Source organism: Numida meleagris, chromosome 9, assembly GCF_002078875.1.
Source record: "Numida meleagris isolate 19003 breed g44 Domestic line chromosome 9, NumMel1.0, whole genome shotgun sequence".
In the NCBI taxonomy this organism is placed as follows: domain Eukaryota; kingdom Metazoa; phylum Chordata; class Aves; order Galliformes; family Numididae; genus Numida; species Numida meleagris.
Window position 1 is genome coordinate 20,023,052 of NC_034417.1, and position 23,653 is coordinate 20,046,704.

At 44.6% G+C, this 23,653-nt stretch overlaps 1 protein-coding gene across 4 annotated transcripts in view; it reads right to left on the reverse strand.

The window, feature by feature from the left end:
- Positions 1 to 23,653, reverse strand: part of MAP1A (microtubule associated protein 1A) — a 53,415-nt gene that overhangs the window by 21,469 nt on the left and 8,293 nt on the right. The window contains exon 1 of one of the 4 annotated variants that reach the window (XM_021407101.1): positions 10,916 to 10,979. The exons of 2 other annotated variants lie outside the window; for them this stretch is intronic. Coding sequence is in view for 1 of the 2 variants with exons in the window: in XM_021407099.1 (XP_021262774.1) it covers positions 913 to 952 (40 nt within the window). In the remaining variant the exon portion in view is untranslated. Of the gene's footprint in view, positions 1 to 912; positions 968 to 10,915; positions 10,980 to 23,653 lie in introns of those variants that run through there. One more of the 4 variants, XM_021407099.1, reaches the window with a different exon arrangement.

Sequence of the window (23,653 nt, forward strand, 5' to 3'; positions counted from 1 at the left end):
TTTAAAGAGGGGATCAGAACCAGACTGGTTTTGTTTGAGGAAACCAAGCAATGAGCAAAGCCACACAGCCCTTGGCGTTGGTATGAATTATCCATCCAGGGCTGTCTACAAACACAAAGAGAGAAACCATAGGAGAACGAAGAACCTGACGCTGCTTTTAGCACTCAAGCAAAGAGAACTCTGCAGGGAAGTCAGTCCAGGCTAAAGCACAGCACAGTGCTCCGAGATCACTATGTGACAGCTAGATGGACCCAGAAAGAAATGATCCCAGAAGCAGAGAGATGGCCGTGGAGGCAGAAATAACCTGTGCTGCCAACACAGATCCTTGTATGTAATGTATATTGTGCCACTCCGACTGAAAGCACCTAAAAAGCCTGCAGATTAACAGCAGAGGTTGGGCTAGCCTAAAGGGCTAACGAGTACAGCTGCAGAGCTGCTGCTTTGCTTGCTTTCATCTTTCAGATCATCACATCTCAGAAGTCTTGTCATTCTGTTGATGAGAACTGGAGAAACTATAGTTACAACTCACTGGTATGAAACAAGAGACCAATCATCAGGTCGGCCTTCCCAGGTTCTCATCTCACCTTCAGGCAAAGGAGGCATCTTTCAAGGGAGGCTGCGCTGAACTCAGCCGCAGTGCTCTGACTGGTTCACCAAGCCTCAGCAATCTGTGTCTAAGGGCCACAAAAACAATTAAAGGACTGGCATCTCTCTGATTAGAGGAGAGCTGCAACAGCTGGGATTGTATAGCCTGGAAAGGAGACCTCATCAGGGCTTGCAAGTGTCTGATGGAGGCATGCAGTCCATGCTACACAACTCGCAGGACCCTGGTATGCAGAGGACACAGACTGTTTATCTGACCATAGAAACCAATCCTGACACATCCAGGGAGCATTCTTTATTCCTCTTTACCTTTCTTGTCTTCCCACACCCTTGGCTTCCTTCGCCCCATGATTATTTGGGATTATTAGGCCAGGTTGCACCTATAAGGCAAACATCAACAGGTCCTAGATTGTTCTGTGGGTCAGTTCCTTTTGCTACACCTTAGCAAAGAGCTGAGCAATGGGTTACATGGTCTTCTTGATGCTCTGTGAAAATAAAAGTTCATCTCTGATGACAGTCAAAGCATACATGAGGGTTCTCAGAGTGCATACATTTGCATAATTAACATGAGGTAGTGCGAGCTGAAAGGCTGCCATTTCCTTCATTTGAAATCAGCATCATAACACTGAGATGGTCACCATCTCTTTCATTCTGTGGCTGCAAAACGTCTAACTGCAGCTCCTTCAGTGCCCACAAAAGAAAAAACAATCCAGCCCCAACTGAGGTCCATTCAGAGAAAATGAAACAATGTATTCATTCACAAATGCTCCAGAACTGTAATGAGTGCAGCAAGCTACATCTCCTTGGGAAAGAGACAAATTACTGAACAGGATCCTGCTTCCTTTCCCCTCTGTGCAAAAACACCTTCATACCACCTCCTGCAACACAGACCCACTCCTGCCCAAGGGAGCCCCTACATTTTTAGGGGTCAGAAAGAGGAGTAAGCATTCTTGCTGGAAGCAATGTCCTAAGCATAGCACCTGACAGGCACACAGCTGCTGAAGCTCCTTCCTCCAGCAAGCAAACCAAATAGCATACAGCTGGCCAGACCAGCTCTGGCTGGAGGAGATTTGGAAGCTCTGCCAGCAAGTCAGATGGGCTCAGGAATTAAAAAATAAACAGGAAGATTGCTTTGCTTTGGCTGCCAGCACACAAACCAGCAACTGCAAAGTCACAGCTCTGTGCCCTTTACCTACAGGCTGACTGTCTCTCACCTGGGCATCCTTGCTGTACTGCAGCAGTAACAGCCCTGACCTGTCAGAGGTGAGCAGGCTCTGCCCACCCTTGGTGCATTGCTTTGGTGCTTCCACAGCTGTGAGCAGAAACAGGCAAACCATGGGCTGCCCCAGCCCCAGCAGCACAAACAAAAGCATGCTATGGAGCAGCACAAGGAGAATCCTCAATACATTTATAAAAAGAAATCCCTCCACAGAGGAGCAGGCTGAAAAGATTTTGAATGGCTGGTGGGAATATGTGAATTCCAGAAACAAAAGATTGGAAAATTCTTTGTTGAAGAAAACTGTCATTCCTTTTTTTTTGGGGGGGGGGGGGCAGAGGGAAGCAGCTGCTGTAAGCAGAGCATCTCTGCAGCAGTGCCTGGCCCTGTGCAAGCAGCAGTAACTGCCACAAACGTGGCACAGAGAGCAAGCAGCTATATCTCATTCTGGTTTGACCTTCAGAGGACAAACAGGAGTCTAGAAAGTGCTAGCATCAGCCTGGCTGAGAAAAACAGGCAGCTTCCACTTCTGGGAACTCAGCCACACAGAAAACAGCCACCTTCACATGGTGAGTTACACCCCACGTCTTGACTGCACCTCCATGCACAAGGAAAGGAGCCTGGGCAGCTCCTCGGATGCTAAGGACAGAGGATGGCCTGCAGTCTCCATTAGCTTCCACAGGCTGTAAATCGGAGTCCAAACTCATGTAGTACTTATCTGAAAAATCAATCATTCTAAAATATTTAAGAACAGTTCATTAGTCATTTCAAAGCAAAATATTAAGTTGTTTAGATTGCAACAGGATATTTGCTTGTACAAAACATCAGCTAAAATTATTGCTAAAAGCAGTTAAATATTTTTTCTTAAAACAGCAGCAATCCATCAGTTTCCACTCCTTTTCTTTCTCCTAAAAATTTGAGAAAATTCTTTTCAGGACATTCAATTTATGTACATAAAATCCCAGACAAAATCCCAGTTCCTCTTTTTTCAGACAAAAATGGCTGTATTGGGTTCAGCATGCATTCTGATTGAGAAAATATGATAGGGTCACCACACTCCACCGGATTAAAGCTTTGTTCTTTCTTGCCATGATGACTTTGCTCTCTGGACTCTTTGGGTCACCTTTTTATTCCTCCTGACTGTCCCAAGCACCCTCCAGTTCAGTACTGCCCATGCCTACAACCAAGGCAATGCCTTCATCCTAGTCCTGATATGAAGCAGAGAAGCATTAAGGAAACAGGAGAAGTGGGGAGGTCTGTGACCATCCCTGCATCCTTGGAGGGAGACAACGCAAGAGAAGGTGGCACAGCAGGGCACACTTGGCCAGTTCCCTCAGGAGATGGGTGACCTCAGCGTGAGCCACCACCTGCCCAGCAAGGAGCAGAGTTGCTCCCAGCCCCTCTGGCTGAAGTCTGTCTCTTCCGCACGCACAGTGGAAATGCTCACTGGCACAGAGATGCCAACAGGAGCACCACACCTCTGTGTCCCAAACACCAGACTGCACAGTGAGCATCTTTGCTCCCCCACCCCAGCAGCTCTAAGCGCTGTAGTTCTAGAGTGATTCAGCAGATGAGAACGATGAGGAATTGGCATCAGATAGTGCTTTGTGGCCCACCAGCAAGCATTTTGCCTCTCATGCATCTTTACTGTGGACATTTTCAGACCATTCCATATACTTTGTATTTTCAGGTCTTCAAACACTGCCAATATAGATAAATACGTATTTATTGATGGATAAATCTAAATATCTGTATCTGAGATTTTCTCTTTGCTAGAGAAAGAAAAATCACTGCATACTAGCCAAGGGAAAACATATTTTTAGGGGGACTATGAAAATCCATGGATCATTGGAAGGAAAGAAGCTACAGCCATATGTGTGCCGAGTCCCTGCAGGGGAAGCCAAGGCAGAGCTATGTGGTGCCCTTGGAGCAAAGGAACGGAGCACACATGTGATCACCAAAAGGATCACAGATGAAAGTGCACAGGTTATAAAAGGAGGGAATTATTAACCACACCTAGAAAAGAAGGGGAAGCTAGTGGTATCTGAGCAGGGAAGAATTATTGTATCCATGAGGTTTTACAGAAGTTTCAAAATAGGACAGATGCTCTCTCTTCACCTGCAGCCATACAGAGAGAGGACAAAGGGCAACAGGTACATGTTGTACTGGGAGAGCTTTGTCCTAGTGAAAGAAAAACTTTTTACAGTGTGAGCAATCAATCACTGGAACAACCTCCTCAGAGATACGGTACAATCCCCATCACTGGAGGTTTTCAGGATGCGATTAGGAGGAGTGCTACATAACCTCATCCAGGCTCCTTTTTTCCCCACAGAATGTTGGACCTGATGATGTTTTGATGTACCTTCCAACCTCAGATGTTCTATGACTGTGACTTTTCATATTAGGACACATAACAAGAATCATGGCAGTACTGAATTAAAGCCCTGTCAATGTGAAACAGAGCCTCCTTATATGAAGCTTCTCAATGGGAATGGAGTCAAAGAGTGAAATTAAATGATAGTGGTAACACTAGGCAGGACAGAGAGGGGGGAAAAAAACCACCAAAAACCATCAACAGAACTAAGCAATCACTGGGGTCAGAAGACAACATGCTGAAAGAACTAGACAACAACAGATTTCAAAAGACATGGGAAAGCACAGCAAATCAAATTAATTACTATCAAAACCAGTGGTGTAGAGATCAATGCAATGCAAGAGGGGCACAAACTGGTGTGCAGCAAAGAAGCCAAATCTGGAATGGTTTCCAGAAGGACCATTGCTAGGTCTGTCAGGATGGAAAGGGTTGAGGTGAGTGAAGGAACATTCAGGTTTCCATTTGAGGATCTAACCAAAGGTGTTTAATAACATCCCTTGCCACACTGCTACTTCTCTGATGGTGGTTTAGGGTAAGGATAGGCTGTGCAAAAGGAGTGACTGCCTTCTCACGAAACACTAAGAAAGTGAACCAGCAATTGGGCAAGAGATGGAAGAGAAATATTTTTTAGGGTGTGGCAGGCAGTTGGTGTTTGCTACATCCCAAGAGATGCTCCCTCCAGTCACTTGCTCGTGCCTTCCTGTCTTGCCTGAGATATTTTCTTGCCATCTACAGCTCCTCTCTCCCAGGCAACTTCTATTTCTATACTGTGCCAACTATAGCAACCATCTCACTGCTTTTTAATTGCTCATACTGTCTCACTTTTATGCTAAAGAGCAATTTGATAGCCCAGTCACTTTAGAACTGTTAATTGAAGGCAGATGTTCACTTTGGAAGCAGTTGTATCCATTTTCAGAAGTTACAGTTCTAACCCTTTGTTAAGCATCCCTCAGCTGGAAGCTACACCACAGCTAAGCTACATTAATGGGTAAGATGAACACTTGTGTCTCATTTGCCAGGTGCAGAATCAGCCAGGAGAGATTCTGTTCCCCACAGTAGCTTTGCTGACTCAAGCTCTCCCTGCATTCTTTGCCATGAAGTACTGCAAAGTATTCACACGAATTAAGAACACAGCTCCACATAAAGACATTATCTCCATATGTGAGGAGCTGGAGGTATGGCTGCTTAAATGCCTCCACTAAACACCCACAAGGAAACTCAAGAACATCTTAAAGCCTCGCTCATCGGTTGTCCTCTCTCCACGAGCCCCTGATGGACTGATAGATGGTCCCCTGAGGAGATGGCCATTCTAAGCAGCTTTTCTTCTCCCTCAGCTGACCGTATTGAAGATGACCTGCTGAATGCGGTCTCTATTTAAGCCACGGTTATGAAACCACCTGCAGAACACATGTATAGCAGTGGTAAAGCACCAAGGTCTGTGTTCTGCCAGGGCTTGAGTAAAGAGCACCCGTCCTCCGCCAACGCTCCTCCTTGCTGCATTCTGACTTTGTGCTCCTGGATCTAGTTACCACTACATAAATTCTCTGCACAGTCTGGATTCCTGGGATTTGATTCGTAGCATGGAGTACGGTGATAATGAATGTGATACAGAAATTTACTTTAAAGGTGCAGAGCTTCGAGGCCACCAGTCCATTCTGCCAGCAAATGCAGGTCTTGTCTGCTCAGCACTGAAAAGAGAAGCACTTGAGAGAAGCCAAGGAGACTGATATCAGAGTAGGAATGTCTTCTATCAGTACTGGTGACAAAGTCAGCTCAGTGTGCCCTGCTCTGAGCTCACTGAAGTCGCACTCCTTAACTGGAGTCCCTTCTCCATAATTCTATCAAGTCCAGCCACGTATCTTTCAGTTTACAGTCCGCACCATGCAATCAGGGACTGCACTTACAAACTTGGGAAAATAAAGAAGATTGGAACAGGCCTCTGAGATCAGGAGCACATTTGTCTCAGAGCCCCACACTCACTCAGCTCCCTCAGAGCTATGCAGACACAGACCGTTTCCACGTTTCCATCTCATTTCTTTGAAGACCGCCTTTCCTTTAAAAATATGGACGACCAGCACAAAAGAAACTTCCTAACAATTAAAACTCCCAAGCAAATTTAGCAGTCAGGATCTGAGTCAAAACACATACTGTGTTCATACCTACCAGCCTGCGAGCTGGTTCTTCACAGAGATGCCACGTATTTGTTCAAAGTAATTTACTTCTTATGCAACCTGTCGAGAGCTCTCAGTTCTGAGCGCCACAGTTAACCCTCCTGCACTGCTCAGGAGGCTCTTCAGAACACAAGTCCAGCCAGCCAGAAGGTAAATCACCAGCTGCTTGCTCATTTTGCCCTCCAAGATCAATATTAGTATCTGATGACAGACTGACATTCCTGAGGCAACATTAAAAATAGAGATATTAAGGGCCTTTTCTTTCCAGTTTTTTCCTCAATTATTTAAGAATTTGGCAGTGGCACTTAGAGAATAGCACAAACGAGATGGTTGTATCCCAGTGAAACAAAGGAATTGGAAAAGCTATTCAGACAAAGTCTTTTAACTGACTCTCTTAACCTGAAAGCTGGTAGACAAAACAAGAGATCTAGACTTGTCAGTCATACTTCCACATTTTTTTTTTAGCACAATCTATTTGTTCCTGTGGCATATTGTGAAAAAAGGCACCAAGTTTTTCTAGCTTTAATCTTTTCACTGGAAATCAAAATGGACATTTCTCACAACTACTGACAATGAAATATATTTCCCCACGCACTGACCAGTGCCTATAGATCAGTTCTCCTCCTGCACCTTCCCCTCCAGAGTCTCAACAGTTTGTTAAATTCACAAGAAGATTTCTTGTACTGCAGAATGCCAAAGTCACACAAAAATCTTATGTACCCTGGCCCACTGTGAGTGAAATCAGGGCACGAAGGAGTTTCTGGTTAATTGCAAAAGACTTCACAAGAAGGCCCATAAGAGACAATATGTCTAGAGAGATGTGTTCAATAGGACATACTGATGACAGACACATTGAAGCCTACCCTACCTGTGACTTACACTTCTCTTTCCATTTGAGATTCTCAACCTTTATCCTTGGAGAAGCAACATCCAAGGATTTATTTTCTAAAGTAAAGGAAGGTCTCATTTCTTTTGAAGCACAGAAATTGGGATTATGATGCTTTTTTTGCTATGTAGAAGTGGATACAAACTGTATATCCCACTAAAGAAAACTAAACGCTATACTATCCATTTGAGAGATTTACCCAGCAGGACTCAGAGGCCTGTCTCTGACCTTACAAGTGTGCTGGCCAAGGACACCAATGCTCACATTTGTCTGTGAATAAAGCCTAGGAAGGGCAGAGACTTCCTGAAACACTTAAGTTGTTCCATTAGCCACCGAATTGATGAAGACTACACACTGCACTGCCCTACTGTAATAATCCCAGCTCCTCTCCACGTCCCCTGCAGTACATTGCAAAATCCACAGGTCCTCTCTTGAGAGATAACTACTGCACGGTCAAGTGACTGCACACGCAGAGATGGAAGCACGCAGTCTGAGCGGCTGCTGCCCAGATGGCAGCCAAAGAGCACATGCTGCCCCAATGAAGGTACCAACTTGGTGCACCTTCCTCTCATACCCCATAGTTCTCACAAAATCTGCATAAACTCATTGCCTTCAGTATTCTAGCAAATGAGAAAATGCTTGTTCTAGGCAAAGACAAAGAATGTGCATTTCTAAAAGGAATCCACAGAATTCATCCAAGCAGCTCAACTTCACAAGATTCAATCAAGCAGCTCTAATGGGACGGGCAAAAAACAAATATCAGTCAAGAAATTAAAAACTACTTTAGCCCAGTACCTTCACCAGTTCATTTTGTCAGCTACAAGGCCTGCGCTAGAGTTCAGAACGGCACAGGCCTGTAACCACATCAGGATTTTTGAGAGTAAGAAAAACAATCTTTTGTTTCCCCCCCAGATTCATTTCTAAACATGCATATGCACATAACTTTCTCTTCCCTCCCATTCACAGAGACTATCCATCAGCCCAGTAACTGCTGTCTCCCTACCCTTCCCAGGTACTTTTGCCAAGCAAACACCTAACACCTAGAAGGCACACCATTCATTTTGAGCTTGTCACTACTGTGAAGTCCTTGTACATTAACTAGGCCATCTTGTCTTCTTAGGCTTCCCATAGCATCTTCCTTTGAAGGCCTGCAAGCCTCTCTCTCCTGCCCATCAATGGAAGCCTGTGATAACGCACACGGCATACTTGGCTGCGCTAGCCAAGTGGTCAGTAAATCTGACACACCACCAAGGTATACTGCTGCATCCTTACTCGGCTGTCCATTTGTTATTCTTTTGTGAGATGCAGCCATTCCAGAGTTACCTTGGCTGCTACGCATATCAACACACACACGAGCACAAGGCCATATCCCACAAAAGCTCACACCGAGGATTCTCTCTTCCACCCTCACCCAGGTACCCAGCCTCCCTCTGCTAGATGAGGCCCTCTGCGGTACTGGTTCACAGGCACACAGCTTCCTCACTCTCACCAAGAACAGCCTGTGCTGGTTACTGCTCACTGTATTCCTGCACTCAAGTCCATCGCTCAGCCCCATTTCAGCTGAGGGCATCACTAAGGAACGCGGACAGGAGGAAGAACAGTAAAGTAACACAACAAGATATTCCTCTTATGGATTATTTCATCAGAAACAAAACTACTGCAAAACTGATGACCCAGCCTCAACAGTTCAAAGGACAGGAGGGGAGAATAAAAGGGTTCCCAGGCACTGTACAACTGTCGCTTGCTGAAGGGAGCGTAAGGACAGACACACGGTCTGGATGCAACTGACCAGACAGAACCGTCAAGGAGATAGGGAGGATACTGACCTTACGCAGCAAAAAGTCCCCTGCCTCATCGGAAGAAAGAGGAACCCCTGTCATTCTGGAGAAGCGCCCAGCCTGCAGGGCTGCTCACAGCGGGACCAGAGATACTGGGAATAGAAACAGCCACATCTCTGAGATCAGAGTTTAAACGGGAGCTTGTTTTTTCTGCAGTCATAAGCCAGCAGGCACCAGCTGCAGAATTTGCCGCAGTGTGTGTGCGTGTTCCTGCGTGCGCGAGTGTGCAGCAGCCACGCTCCTCCCTCCGAGCTCACTGTGATAAATATGTCCCAGCTCCCTCCTCTTTCTCCTTCCTACATCACCACCATGAGTCCAGCCCGAGCACTCTCAGCCCCCACACATGGTGGCCCTTCTCTCCTCTATTAAGAAAGCTTCTGTTGCCATCACTACTGACTTTAATTGCTCCCCCTCGGACAACGAGGTTCAACCTCACTGCCAAAGCAGCACTCAGAACAGAGATCAGAAGATATATTGACAGGCACACAGCCTGGTACACCCAGCCCCGCTCCAGCTTCTCTCCCCCCAAGCACCACAGGTAACATTCCCTATTTTGAAATGCTTCGATGAATTTTAGCACTAGCATGCAGACAATTTAATCCTTTTAATGAGATGTTTATTAGGTGCAACTCTAATGGATGCTAAAGATACCCTACAAAAACACAGCATGGGAGTCTGCAGTCATCATCCCATACCACTGGTGATGCACCTTCTCCCTCCCTCAAAATGGGAGAAGCTGGGCCTACACAGCAGGGTGGGGGATAACAAAGGACCACTAGAAAAAAAGAAAGTACTTCACTGTTTTCACTTCTAAAGCATAAAATGCTTCTCTGTAGCCTGCTAGGACAAACATCCACTTTGCTCCTGGCCACATCTCTTCTCTGTCGCCCTAGAAAGGCTGCATCACATTCTAAAAGATCCTTCCTCCCCCACACCCCAGCTGGAAGTTCGGCTGCTTTGTGGCTTCTCATCCTTGAAGAACATAGCTTTGAGCAGCTCAAAGCCGGACTTCAGCTACTTCAGGACTCCTCACGTGTGGATTTGCAGCACTGAAGGAGAACAGAACCTCAAGAAGGTCCCTGGACCTCTCTTCCCTCAAACCAGCGGTGACAGTTGCCTTAACAGCCCTCCCCCTCCCGCTAGGCATTCGCCACATTTCAGCATCAGCATCGGGTACAGCGTCAGCGGCTGTCACCGGGCCCGGCCCAAAGACAGCGCCCAGGAGATGCCGCCGCTGCCCCCTCCCATCCCGAGGTGCCCGCCGGTGAAGGGCACCGTGCCGCAGCTCCCTCCCCAATCCCTGAGAAGCAGAATGCCCTCTCCAGATTTTCTCTGGATTCATCTTGATGCTTCCTTCTCTCTGCGCTGATGACACGAGTGCAGCGAACAGCTGAGCAGCCGGGGAATTCAGCCAGCTCTTATGCACAGACCGCGAGCAGCCGAGAGGGGCGAGGTCCTCACACAGACCATGAAAACCGAGCTCCATCTGCGGCCGCCTCACCCTCCTGCCCCCAGCCTCTCCCCCTCCGCTACCGCTCAGTCGCTCCCTCCGCCACCTCCAGTGAGGTGAGCACCCAAGGAGAAGCGCATCTCCTGCGGCCGGATCCGCGGAGATATCCCAGGGCGCGGGGCCGAGCAGCCCCCCCGACAGCACCCCGCTCCCGGGCACCCATCGCGCAGCCCGGGCCGGAGAGCTCTGTGCACAGCCACAAACAACCCCAGACCGAGAACAAAGCGCGGCTGCCCCCAGCAGTGCGAGGGGCTTCCCACGGAAGGGCCTCCGCCGCCCGGCCGAGCCCCGGAGCCTCCTGGAGGGCGCGCACGTACCATCGTGTCCCGGCTCAGCGGCGCAGCAGCCGGCAGCGGACGCCCCGAGAGCCGCAGCGGTGCAGGCACCGGCGGGCTGCGGCGCGCAGCTGCTGTGTCAGGGCGAGCTGAGGGAGGAGCCGCCCGGCCCCCGCCCGCCGCGGGGCTGCCTTAACCCTCTGTGGGCTGCGAGCTCCGGGGCGTGCCGCCCGCCGAGGGAAACGCGACACCTGGGTGCCCCACAGCCAGCCAGCCTCGTGCTGCTCCTCTGTTGAGAAGCCGAGTTCTGATCGTGATAGTCTGGGCAACCGTGACCTCTGCAACTCTGACTAACGCTCCAGAATACCTGAGAATAGACAGACCCTCGCAAAGTGGGTTCCCGTGTTACCGGAATACTTTTTCCCCCAGCTCCCTATACACAGCCTACTCCTCACTGAGCATCCCAGAGCAGGGGCGCTCCCACTTCATCTGAGGGAGTTTGAACCAGGACAGACAAGGACCTCACACCTTGCTCCAGCTGCAAATCAGCTCTTGTAACCGAAGAGCAGCAATAGGAGCCTTCAGGTGTGGGGTCCTGATACAGCCAGGCTGGTGATGCTGCACCGAGCCAGCAGCACACACCCACTGTCTGGTTGCTAGTGCACAGGCGTGCCAATGACAATTCCAAATCCCAGTGAACTGATAAACAGAACTCGAATGAGTAACACAAGAATGCCAGCAACCTAACCTCTGCAAATTACTTCCAGTACAACGTTCAGAAAATTATTTAAGTATTAACTAAGAATCTTGCAACTCATCTCTTGACCAGCACCAGAGTGTCTGGTTCATTAGACCTGCAAGGCACAAGGCAGGGAAACCTCCTTGTCCCTGCTCTGCTGCGCTTTGGCAATCAGTCCCACGCTGGAGGGTTCCATGGCACACAGTTACTCCTTGGCATGTGAACTGCCAGTAGTGACTTCCCCACCCTACAGCAAACACTGAAACCACTACCAGCATCCTGTTTGCCTTACAAGATCCCACCTTATTCTTAAATTTTAGAATTAACTAAGAAAGCTGGAGAGCTCTTACCTACCCTGCAACAGGAGACCATCTCACCGGTCTTCCAAAGGCTATCAGAGGCAATGGAATGCTCAGGAATAGAAATATCACTCAATTCTGTTGTGTTTCCAAACAAATTACAACCTCCTCTCTCATGGCTTTCAGCTGATGCTAATCATTGGCAAATATCTGTGAACCTCAGGAAACATTATCACAGAGGAATCTAACACCTGAGATTTTTGTGTGTGTTTTAAATAGGTAACACATCCCCACCCTATTTAAAAAAGGCTAAAGATCGAAACACTCAAGGAACAAACTTCAGCTTTGTGCTAACAATAATAGTTCCACGCTACGGGAGCTCCATTACCCCTGGCAAATCCCAGCCTTCCACCTGACAGTTGCAACACCAGAGCAGAGGCACCACCACCTGACTATGCCAGGAAGCCTGCTGCAGCAACCAGGAGCTGCTCCCAGCAGGCTGGAGCTCTCTGGATCTCAGTGATAAACACTGAAAAGCTAAAGACTGGCAATTCCCCCAGGCTCGCATATGTAACATATATGGTTGCCCAAAATGTTCTTCCCTGTTCAAGTTTCAGGTTGCAGCCAGGATCACATCTCCATGCTTCTCTCTCATGATGTTTAAAACATTTTACATAAACAAAGGCTGTCTTTCTTGATGAAATATTAGGCCTCCAATCACTTCAGCATTATGCTTAAGCTGTATGGGGCTCACAGTAGATGTTATAACCACAGAAGTCATGCTTCTCTCAACAACGGCTCATAGCTGCTGCTGTCTTCCATGGCTTCTTTGGCTCAAATGCACCTGATTTCTTCATAATCATAGGGCCAGAGGCCTTAATGAGAACAGATTTAAATAAGATGACAACAAGTTTCTGAATTGGTGGGACAAAGAATTACCGTGGGCATACCCAGCCACAGACATGCTTTTCATTTGAGCCATATGCTTTTATTAGCAAGGTCATGTATTTCTCAGCACCTCTGAATGCTTTCATTCAGGAAAATGAAAGGAGCATGGAGCTTTCAAGGCACAGAACTCTAACCTGTTAGCCCGCATCTCAGCTTCTGAGCTCTCATTACAGAAGACTGTCAAAGTACCTCCAAGAGGAGAGGCAGCAGGGTAGCACTGTGGCACAACGTATAGAGAAAAGTGCAGAACTATGCGACTATTTGTTTGCATCCCTACTGCTGGAATATTTTGACTTCTTAGCTACTGATGCTTTCACAGATTCTTTGCTTCCAAAAATAAGCTGTTTCTTGAAGACTTTCGCAAATTATTTTAAAAATCCTCTTGTTATCCTCATTTCTGTCCAGGTCCAATGATTTTTACTCTTCTCTTGGGCTTTACAAGGATTTTGGGCAATAGTTTGGGAAATAGTTTGCCCAAGGGCAACTATTTCATGGGTCTTTCCAGCTCGCTTCCTTACTTACAGGTATTAGTACCTTTTCATTCTATATGATTGCTTACATTCAGAAGATTTACTTTGCCCTTTTGTCAAGTGTCTACTGTTTAAATATCTGTCTGAAATGCAGTGACACCTTGTTGGTCATCAAGACGCTTTTGACCTCTGAAATATTTTATTCTTTCAACTGCTTTGCAGGTCCAATACCATTAGGTATTAGGCTACTTTTCCTTAATTTGACAGCAATCTTTTCGTCTTTCGATACCCGAGGGCCTAGGGAGCGATAATCTGAGCTATTGAGAAGAGCCTGCTGTAGACTTGACTTGCTGAGGTACTTGGGAAGTTCACATGGGTGGGTAGCCACCATCATCCATTACATTCAGCTGTTTATCATTTTCTTCACCAATAAGATTTTACCTTTGTGTTAATACCATCCTTGATGTAGACCCAGAAGCACTGTCATTAACAGCCTCTTTTTCAATTCTTACTTTAAACAAACTCATGAGCCCTGTGAGTTTTCTTTGGCAACACTCTGGTCTCACTTGTCCCAGAAAATAGGGTTTTAAAAATGGTGATCCTAATTTAACTCAGCAACTCAAAAGCTTTAGGGAAAAATAACAGATGACCTGACTAGAACTCTCAATGGAAAGGATAAAGAGGTTTATTAAAAAAAAAATCAAGGCTGCAGAACTGGAGCAATCATGAGTAGCACTGAAAGACCAGAAGGAACACAGGAAAAAGGGACTGAAGCAAATACTGGGGCACAGCAGGAACCAGCACATTCCCTGCTTGAGCAGAAGATGACTCTGCAGCACCCAAAAGGGCAGCTTAATGCAGCAGAGGAAGGAGGTGCTAGGATCAAGTCCCAGTCACTTCCTAGTAGCAATGACTTCAAGGAAAGACTGTTCCAAATGTTTCCAATAAGCAGCATAAGTCTACCTGAAGCAAAGCTCATGCCTTCCATACATGCAGCACCCACACAGGCTGTATTTAGCCTTTGCCAGCATTAGTCCCCGCTGAGTACCCACAAGACTTCCACAGACAGAGGCACAGCAAAGTTTTCACCTATCTCAGCAGATGCACAGAAGAGCAGAGAAGGCATAAACCAGTCTAGCACTGGAAAGTAGAAGACATACAACCGAGGCAGCCTGAGAGAAGCTACAAGAACCAAAATACAGTGCAAGATCCCTCCTCCTCTTCTAGATAGGTTTAATTGTCTCAGATCCCATTCTTTCCCTGAACCAGCCACTAAACTTTTGTAATAGGGACCAGCTACTCCAAGAAGAATCAGGTTCCTGGGGACTTACAAATTTTTCAACTCTGCTTCTAAGGCTTGAACAGACACAAAAAGGCTGCTAGCATCTTTAAGGGGACTGTCAGTCAGAGGCACTGATTTACCAGATGCCATTAGTTATCCATACAACAGATGTCATGCTGCTTTATAGAGAGGACACCTGTAGGACAGCTCTGACAAACTCACAACAGGATCCTAGGAGGCAAACGAGCAACAGTCAGAGGCAACAGTGAAGACAAAGCAAACTGAAGATAGGAAGCTGCACCTGGCAGCCAACCTAAAAGGAAGGGTGGTAAGAAAGTGCAATAGGTTTTAAAATTGCAACAGCACAGGTAAAACTTCCAGAACAGAATATGCTTGGGAAAGTTTACAGTATTCTGAATATACACTCACTGTTGTTACATGACTCAAGGCAAGACTATAGGGGACTCTCTTGAAAAGGTACAGTTCTTATTAACCCATATCTTGCTTTGTGATTCTCCTTAGAATAATATTTAGAGTTGGAAAACTGAGATATTGAAATGCAGGCATTTTCTTTATGCAACATGGAGTGGCTGTCATATTCCTGGAAACTGCAGAACCCATAACTTGTTGTTTTCACACAAATTTGAGTGGCACTGTACAGAAACTTCTCTCTCAACAAATCTCATTGTGAAGACAAGCAAAGAAATTCAAGAAAAACGAACATGAAAAGATACTCCAGGAAATAAGCAAGTCCTGAGATTACAGAACTGCACTTCCAGGCACAGCTCAAATTGAAAATGAGAATATGTAGGCCCTCCAGAGCAGTGCTAGCAGATCATGAGCACAGTAGGGGCACTACCATTAACAGCTCTCTGCTGCTTGTAAGGCCAAGAAAGGAGAAAAATATTTGAAATACTCCTTAAACAAATCAGAGATCAAATGGGACATCCATTTTAGACACCCCTCCCTCCCACTCTTATGTCCTCCTGCAGGATGAGATCAGTACTGCAGCACCTGTTTTCTTGCAAGGATGCAGCTCAGATGAAACCCAAGATGAGAAACAAATGGAAGGAAAAAATCAATAACCGCTTCTGAATTATTCATCTCCATGAAATATGAACAAAAGTGCAAGTAAATCTCATCTTCAGAACAGCAATCCCACACGAGTTTTCTTCATAGGAGTCAAATTGTCTACTGCAGATTTTCCTGTAGAATCATTAATATTAAACAATTTCAGAAGCAAAGAGGTACCGTTAGGTCAAATCTACACCATTCACCCAGGTAAAGGCAAACTAACATTGTGAACAGCTGTCACCAGTTTCTACAGTAGCCACTGCCGAAGTGAAGCAGACAAGAATCAAGAACAGGCTTCAATTTACAAAGCTATGAGTAGAATTGCTGAGAAGAGGTCATTCGAAATAAAAATAACCATGTTATGTTCTTTCAGGATTTGTAACTGACTTCATTTTTTATTATTAACCATGAGAAACTCTAGTCTCATTCATCTTGTCTGCCCTAGTAAGTCAAAGGAAAAAACAACACTGTTTTAAATCCATTCAAAGTGCACTCCACCAAATCCATTTAAGAAAGGACTCAGATATGATAATCAGTTATTCACATGCTACTACCTCAAGGACTGATGGGTATAGATTTAGTATTTCTTGCCAATTCTATATTTAGAAATAAATCAAGACAATACCCACATCCACCAGGATGAAAGTACTAAAGAAAAGAAAGCAATGACAGCATGCTTCTTTCACTCCGTGTTTGGAACAAAGAACCAACACTTTCTAACAACTTCATCATTCTCTTTCTCTATCAACTTCAAGGGTTTATCTCCTCACTAGGTCAATTCAACCAGACCCTGGCATCTGGATCCTTTACATATGAAAGATGAAACAGCAGAACTGATTCAGTACAATGCACTACTTCCACATTCCATGTGGAATTCAAGAAGTAGTTTAATGCCAAACCCATTTGCTCTTTGCCTCTGCGCATGCCATATATGCTTCCAGAATTTGAGTTCTACGAACTGCCAACACAACTAAACCACAACGTTCAGTTTTAGAAGCAAGAGTAAGAGTTTAGTATGGCAAGTTCTAACTTCAGAAAAGCTAATAGTGAACTCGTGACTGCAGTTATATTAACTTTGGTAGCCCTGGTCTAAGAGACAGGCAAAACTGGAAAGTTAGAGTTACGCATGGAAATAAATTCAGAAGGTAGAAAGAACCAATCTGGCCGAGAGTTTTGTCTGTGTTTCGTACAAGAACTAGCCGACAGTACAAAATAACCACGTACATCTATTTTCTGTTAAATAATCACATTACCACAGTTTGATTTGTGGAGACATTCCGCTTGCATAGGGAATTCACCCACTAGCACTGCACTTACAGTTTTGCTAGGAAACTTTCCATATGCACCAACCTTAAAGGCTACAGTAAGGAGAGGGACGGAACTCACAGTTACCTGTATTGGCCAGGTTTTCAAGCACAGAGCATCTTCCTGCTGTTCTGCAGTGAGTGAACCTCACAATTAAGACCAATGGCAGATAACTTGTTCTCTTTGGAGCAAAATGGCAGAGAACAAGAACCTTAAAAGGTCTGCGTAACAACAAAGTCACAACACACACCTACAACCAAATATAAATTGTTAAATTTTTTTTTAAAGGGAGATTCATGTAGCAAATATCCTTTATTTTGCAGTGCTCTTAATTTTCCAACAGCAGAACTCAGGGGTTGACTCCTTCGTTCCCTTTTTGCTTCATACAAACTAGCAGGATAAGGCAATAAGTAAAAAATTACAGATGGAACAGGAAAGTGATGCGGTGCCCCTGCTGAAGCAGATTTGCTCTATCAAGAAATAAGGAAAAGATGATTATTTTTGCACTCAGTTTCCTGAAGCTTCCAAATCAAGCAGAAAAGGCCAGCTGCTACTTCAAAAGAAAGATGCTCCTAGACTCAGTGCCTTTAACAAGGTCTGCTAAGTCAATTTTAAACTTAATGATCTTCAAAGACTACTGTAATTTCTCAGCATCACATAGAATGCATGTCATCTCAGATTCCCCAGGTACAAAGCAACACTAGAACAGGAAAGGAATACAGTGCCTCCAGTCTGCAACTTCAAGTATTTGCAGAGAGGAAAAGCAGCATTTCTTCTGGCAATGCCACAGTTAATAGGGCAAGACAAAGTCCTGGAACAGAGCCAATCAGACTCAGGGACATCTGTTTTCTAAGGAGGTAGGAATTATGGCATTAAAATTACAATAGCACATGACAACAATTAATCTCAGAAAAATAGGATTATCAGGCTCCTTCGACACTGCATTTCACTCTTCTGAATCTGTACCAACTGGAAAACTTTACTTCCTGAAATAGCAGCTGAGATCCTAGAGAGGATCACTTCAGAGGATTTCTGTTCTTTCATCCAAGCTGAACGCAGCAGGATGTCACAAGTGGTGTGACTCTGCAGGCCGAGAGCCTGACGGCACTTCAGTGATGCACACATGGGAAGCTGACGGCATGGCTCATTCCCTTGCACGTTAATGCCCCCAGTGGCTCCATTCTACTCTGGAGCAGTACGACAGGTTACATTTGCTGTCTGTAAGCAATGATGTCTCTACTTTAAGATGCCTCAGAAGTTCTGCTTGGTTTTCCAGTTTTTACTTTTCTAGATGTAGTCATGAGTGCAAGCAGAGCAAAGAGATCTGCTCCACGTGCTCAGCCTGAGGAAGAGGCGGGCACAGAACATCCTAAGCCACTTACCTTCAATTGCTTAAGTGCACCACTCAGGTAAACAGGAATTGAGAGCAGCTGGGCAGGGGCTCTCTCCTCCAGCCCATGCCAATACTTGAGATTTTTTTAAAAGCAAAGAAAGATCTGGGGAACTGCAAACAGTTGAAACAAAATGAACAGTTGAAGTAGAGTGATACAGACCAAGAAATCTGTCCAGAATGTATTTATACACAGTTGCTGGAGCTGTCACATGTTCAGGATTATTTTCCTACTTAATCCTCCTTCCCTTTTGCCCATCATCTTGTTTGTCTTAGGAAGGACCCGTTCACAAGGATTGAAAAAGCCTACCCTAAGCCACTGCAGGTAGGGGCACTAAAGGAACATATAGCCACAGTAAACTAATGATATGCTAACAATGCATCAAAGCTTTTGTTATCAATCTCTAAATATGAATGATGTTAGAATCCCAGCATCATTCATACAGTCACCCAGAGCTTGCATTAACTTGTAAGAATTATATCTAGTCTCACCATTTCTACTGAACACAAAAAGCATGGAATTCTGCAAAGAGTAGCAGACAGTGTTAGAGCTGCTCCTGTCTGGGAGGTCACTGTTGCTCCTGTGCTTACTTAGAATGCATGCAGTCACCAAGAGAATGCTGCCTTTGTCAAGTTAAAGAAACATCACTACAGCACTGCAAAAAAAACAAACTCAAAACATGGGATGGTTTCTAGAGCACTGTTCAAAGAAGCATCAAGCCTATCTTCGAGATTAGGTAGTTGTAACTGTTCTGCAGCACACAGACTGCTATCCAGTGATGGAAAGCTGCAGAAAAAGGTGTCTGCAACAGGTTTTTTTTTTTTCTTTTCCTGTTTTTCCACTGATACTGAGCAGAATCGCACATCTTTCTTCTTGACTGGCCACCTTGCTCAGAGCTGCTAAACACTTATTTAAATAAGATACACAGTTTAACAAAAAAAAGTAGAGATAAGAGAATAAGGCCAGACAGTCAATGAAAGAAAAAAAGTGCTATTCTAGGTGAATAAAAAGAATTTAAATGGGTTACACACTAAAAAGATAGCAGGAGTCTGCTGAGAAAAAAAATCTTACATAAGATGCTAAAAACAGTGCTTGCAACCCTTGAAATGCCCGGGCCGGCAGAACCACAGAACTGGGTGTTCACCAAGGTCACGGAAGACACCACTCTCAGTATGCAATGCTGAGTCCTTGCAGCCAACTCAGCTTTCTAGCAGTAAAACTCCCTGAGCCAGTGATCATAGAAACCTTAGAGTTAGAAAGGACCTTTAAAGGTCATCTAGTCCAACTCCCCTGCAATGAACAGAGACACCCAATGCTAGATCAGGTTGCCCAGGGCCTGATCCATCCTGCCTTAACAAGTCTCCAGAGACAGAGCATCCACTGCATCTCTGGGCAATGCACTGACCTTAGCCAAGTTTTACGGAAGCTAGTTGGATTCCCCAGGATGCTGATGTCTGGAGTGCAGGCAGAGGTTTTTATTTTCAGGTTATATCACTCATGAACAACAGCTGAAGATAAGAATTGGAAATCTTAGATTTATGTTCAAGTACTACAAGAAGTCATGTAAGCACCATATCATAAACAGGGTCAGCAACTATAGAGAGGCAGTAACATCAAGCAGTCATTCAAATAGGGAAATCCACCATTTTGCTGAAGTTCTTATCTGTTGTTAGAAGGGGATGAAGTTTTTCCCCCCCATTCTTCGGGGCAGAGCTTCCTGAATCCCTTACCTTTGAGAGCATAAATGAGGATCTAGGACAGCACCGCATTATCTTCAAAAGTAGCAAAAGCATGCAAAGTGCTGTGTCTATCAGTCCAGGTTTAGCTTAGATAAGCAAAACGATTAACGGGTTTGAACAGCTGCCATAAGAGCCTTAGAAGTCCCAAATTCTTCAACTTACCAAGGAGAGCTGAGGATTATGAAATCAGTGGCAGTAGATCAGGTCACCATAACTCACCAAATTTTAAAATGCTAGAGGAGAGGGAGCACTCAGTGAAGGTAAGTCAACTTCAAAAACTGCCTCTTCAGACAGCAAGCGCTGATGTTTAGCAACTTGCTACACACAGCCATGAAGCCAGATAGCATTTGTAAATTCAGTGAGGATTAAGCAACTTTCACTAAAAAGAGTTGCTGTAGACATTTCTTTAACATCCCAAATCCAAGTATTACACATAGCAAGGGAGCATGAGGAAAAAAGCACAATTAAAAGCAGCTATGCTTGTACGTTGTCCCCAAATTATACCTCTCGTTGCTACTTCTGGAGGCAGAATGCCAGGCTACAAAGACCACCAATCTGATTCAGTGTGGCATTTCCTTTGATCTTTCTTGCTTTTAAAAAGCTGACCAGAATTCTCAGTTCACCTTACTACTCAGAGAAGATGAACAGAATCAGGGCATCTATGATAATTTATTCCTTTGAAAGGAATGTTACTTCACTGAGTGGAGCCTATACGATTTTACTGAAGCTTCAGCAGTTTAGAACATGCAGTACATACGTACAGAAGTGCCAGCTGCAGAAGGCAGTTTTAATGCTTATATGAATTCTGGAGCAAGAGAAGCACTCTTTACCCTTTCAGTTAGTAATCAGCACATGCACAGGACAGCATGAAAGCAAGAAACTAATGTACATTTAACCTCTGCATAGCTGCTTTGCAAGAAAGCAAAGCTCCAATAAGCTGTTCTTATTTTCAGCAAGCAGATTGTTGGGTCTCACTGTAATGCATACCTGCCAAACAGAGCAACATTTTAAAATAAAGGGAAAACAAAGATTGTTCCTGCTAACTTCCTAGTTAGGTCTACCAAAGAAAGTGAAGTATGCCAGCTTCAAACAGATAAAATGCAGCCTAATATTATTGTCAAGGGCAATCCTGAAGATGTGTAATTTCCAGAGGAGCTCTATTAGTAATGGAGAAAGTATGTTGAAGACTGGGAAAGCAGCATTTTGACATAGAAATTTATACATGACTTCATAAATTTTATGCCATCTCATTCTACAGGTGGAATAAAGCCAGAAATGTTCCATAAATATCCGTTATGCATTGTAAGAAATTATGAATATTTTAGAGACGATGAAAGAATTTCTGTTCTCAGTCAAAATTCAGAAGTGGTGCTGTGATTGCAGCAATCAGATCATCTGCACGGACAGATACTTCTGTACGAGAAGCAAGAGATTAAGCTCTCAGCTCCCATTGTGAGCTCCAGTCTTCTGGAATTTAAGTCCTAGAGAACCAGACAACCTGTCAGCAGTAAATATCTAAATGGCACACAATGAATACAAATAAACTTGTCAATATGGACTTGACTTGTTAATAAAACCAAACTGCACTGATAAAAAGTGAGCCTTATGAAGCATTACTTACACATTTAAACCTAGACCAAGACTAATGCTTTTTACCTTATTCATAAGCAACCTGCAAAGGAGGAAATCAGGCTGGTGGCAAAGCTTAAGTATAGTACCAAGTTATTAGGATTGCTGAGGATGAACTACCGAGGGCAACTTCACAATGTTGAGTTTTCTCTGTCCTTTTATTGCTCTATAGTAAAAATTGCAGTGAGGTGATAGGCTAACAGTTATCACTGGGAAGAGATCTTGAGACTATGACAGCTTTTTTTTTTTTAAACCCTTGAGTCAACTCACTGCTTTGCAAGAGTGAGGAAGTGGATAGAGATGTTAGAAATCCGGGAACGTCTGATGATACTGTGTAAATTCAGAGCTCTGTGCCACTTCAAACAGTTTTGATCCTGCATCTCAAAGAGGCAGACTTGGAAGACATTAAGAGAACTTTGACTGGCTTTCCTACAAGGAATTGTGAAGCAAGCAAAGTCTCTTCAACTCTTCGATCTGGAGGAATAACGAACTGGGGGGGGGTGGGCAGGGAGAGGAGGGAAGGTGTGTGTTTGCTGTTTAACATCCATCACTGAATGGTCAATGCCAAAGAAGTATCTCTAACAAGAGGTCAGAACTGCAAGGAAAGCCGTTTCACTATAATATACTTTTCACAAATATTTAGTCTTATGCATCTTGTCTAGTTCAAGCAAAAGCTACTTAACCAACCTTGTCATCTGGCCTACAGAAGCTGCAATTAGAAGAAACGCTGCAGGTTTGTGGCTTTGCGCTGTTTTTAAATACGGTCATGCACTTAAGATCAATCACTGAAAGCTAACGTTGCAGTTTATGGAAAAAGTATACGGCACAAGCTGATACTCAAAGTTGTTCCAGGATTTGTGGAAGGAGCAGAGTAACCTCTGTAATGAAAAACAGTAACCTCTGAGATATTTATTACTGTAAAAGGAGTATAAAATCAGTCTAAGATGTGCACAGTAGACTCATGCATTTTCCTTTTCTCATCAGATTTGTAACTTAACACAACCCAATTTGTGCCATTAGTATAACTCCTTGTTCTTTAACCTTTGCACAGTTGAATTATCCCCCTAAGTTCTAGAGAGGCAGCAAAAACAGACTCCTCCTCCTAGCTTGCAGTATTTGGCACTCTGGGAGTACTATTCCCAAGAGACAGCTGCCCCGAGGGACCGTAATGCATCTTAGCTACATCCTCACACACTGGGACAGATAAATTTTTACCCCTCAACTGGCATTAGATGTAAAGCAAAGGATGCACAGAAGGACCTACAGCATCAGTAGGATGTGATGCATATGCATTAGGTCCAATACAAAGGGCTTCAAAGCCTGGCAGCTGTCTGCCTGAATGATCATTATTAGACTGTTACACAAACTCTACTGACTTCAGCACAAAATGATGTTTACTTTCCTCATCACATCATCTGTATTCTCCATAACACGTAGAAAGTTCATCATGCAACGTCCTCTCTAGTTGCTCTTATCTTCTATTTTATTGCTGCCAACCAGGACTACTCTATTTGCCCTGGGGAAGGTCATCACTAGATCCATATTTGGTTTCCTGCTGTCCCTGCTAACTATAGTTCTCCCCCATAAACTACGCTATGACACTAACCCAAAGCAAGAGTCATGTTGTTTGTGACACTCAGGAATGAGTCAGCAGGTTATTGTACTGAAAAGCCCACGTTCACAAGGTGGATTTAGGTACCATTTACAAGACTGCCTCAATACTATCAGATCTTTTCCCGCTCACTTGAGCACATTTGAGACTTATTTGTTCTTCATCTCTAAAGAGATTAAAAACTTGTTAGAGAAACAACTATGTTCTCTGTTCCCACAGAATGTTGTAGCTGCATTTTGATTTCAGCTTCAAAAACTATGCATTAATGCAATACAGATACAGTCTGGAAATA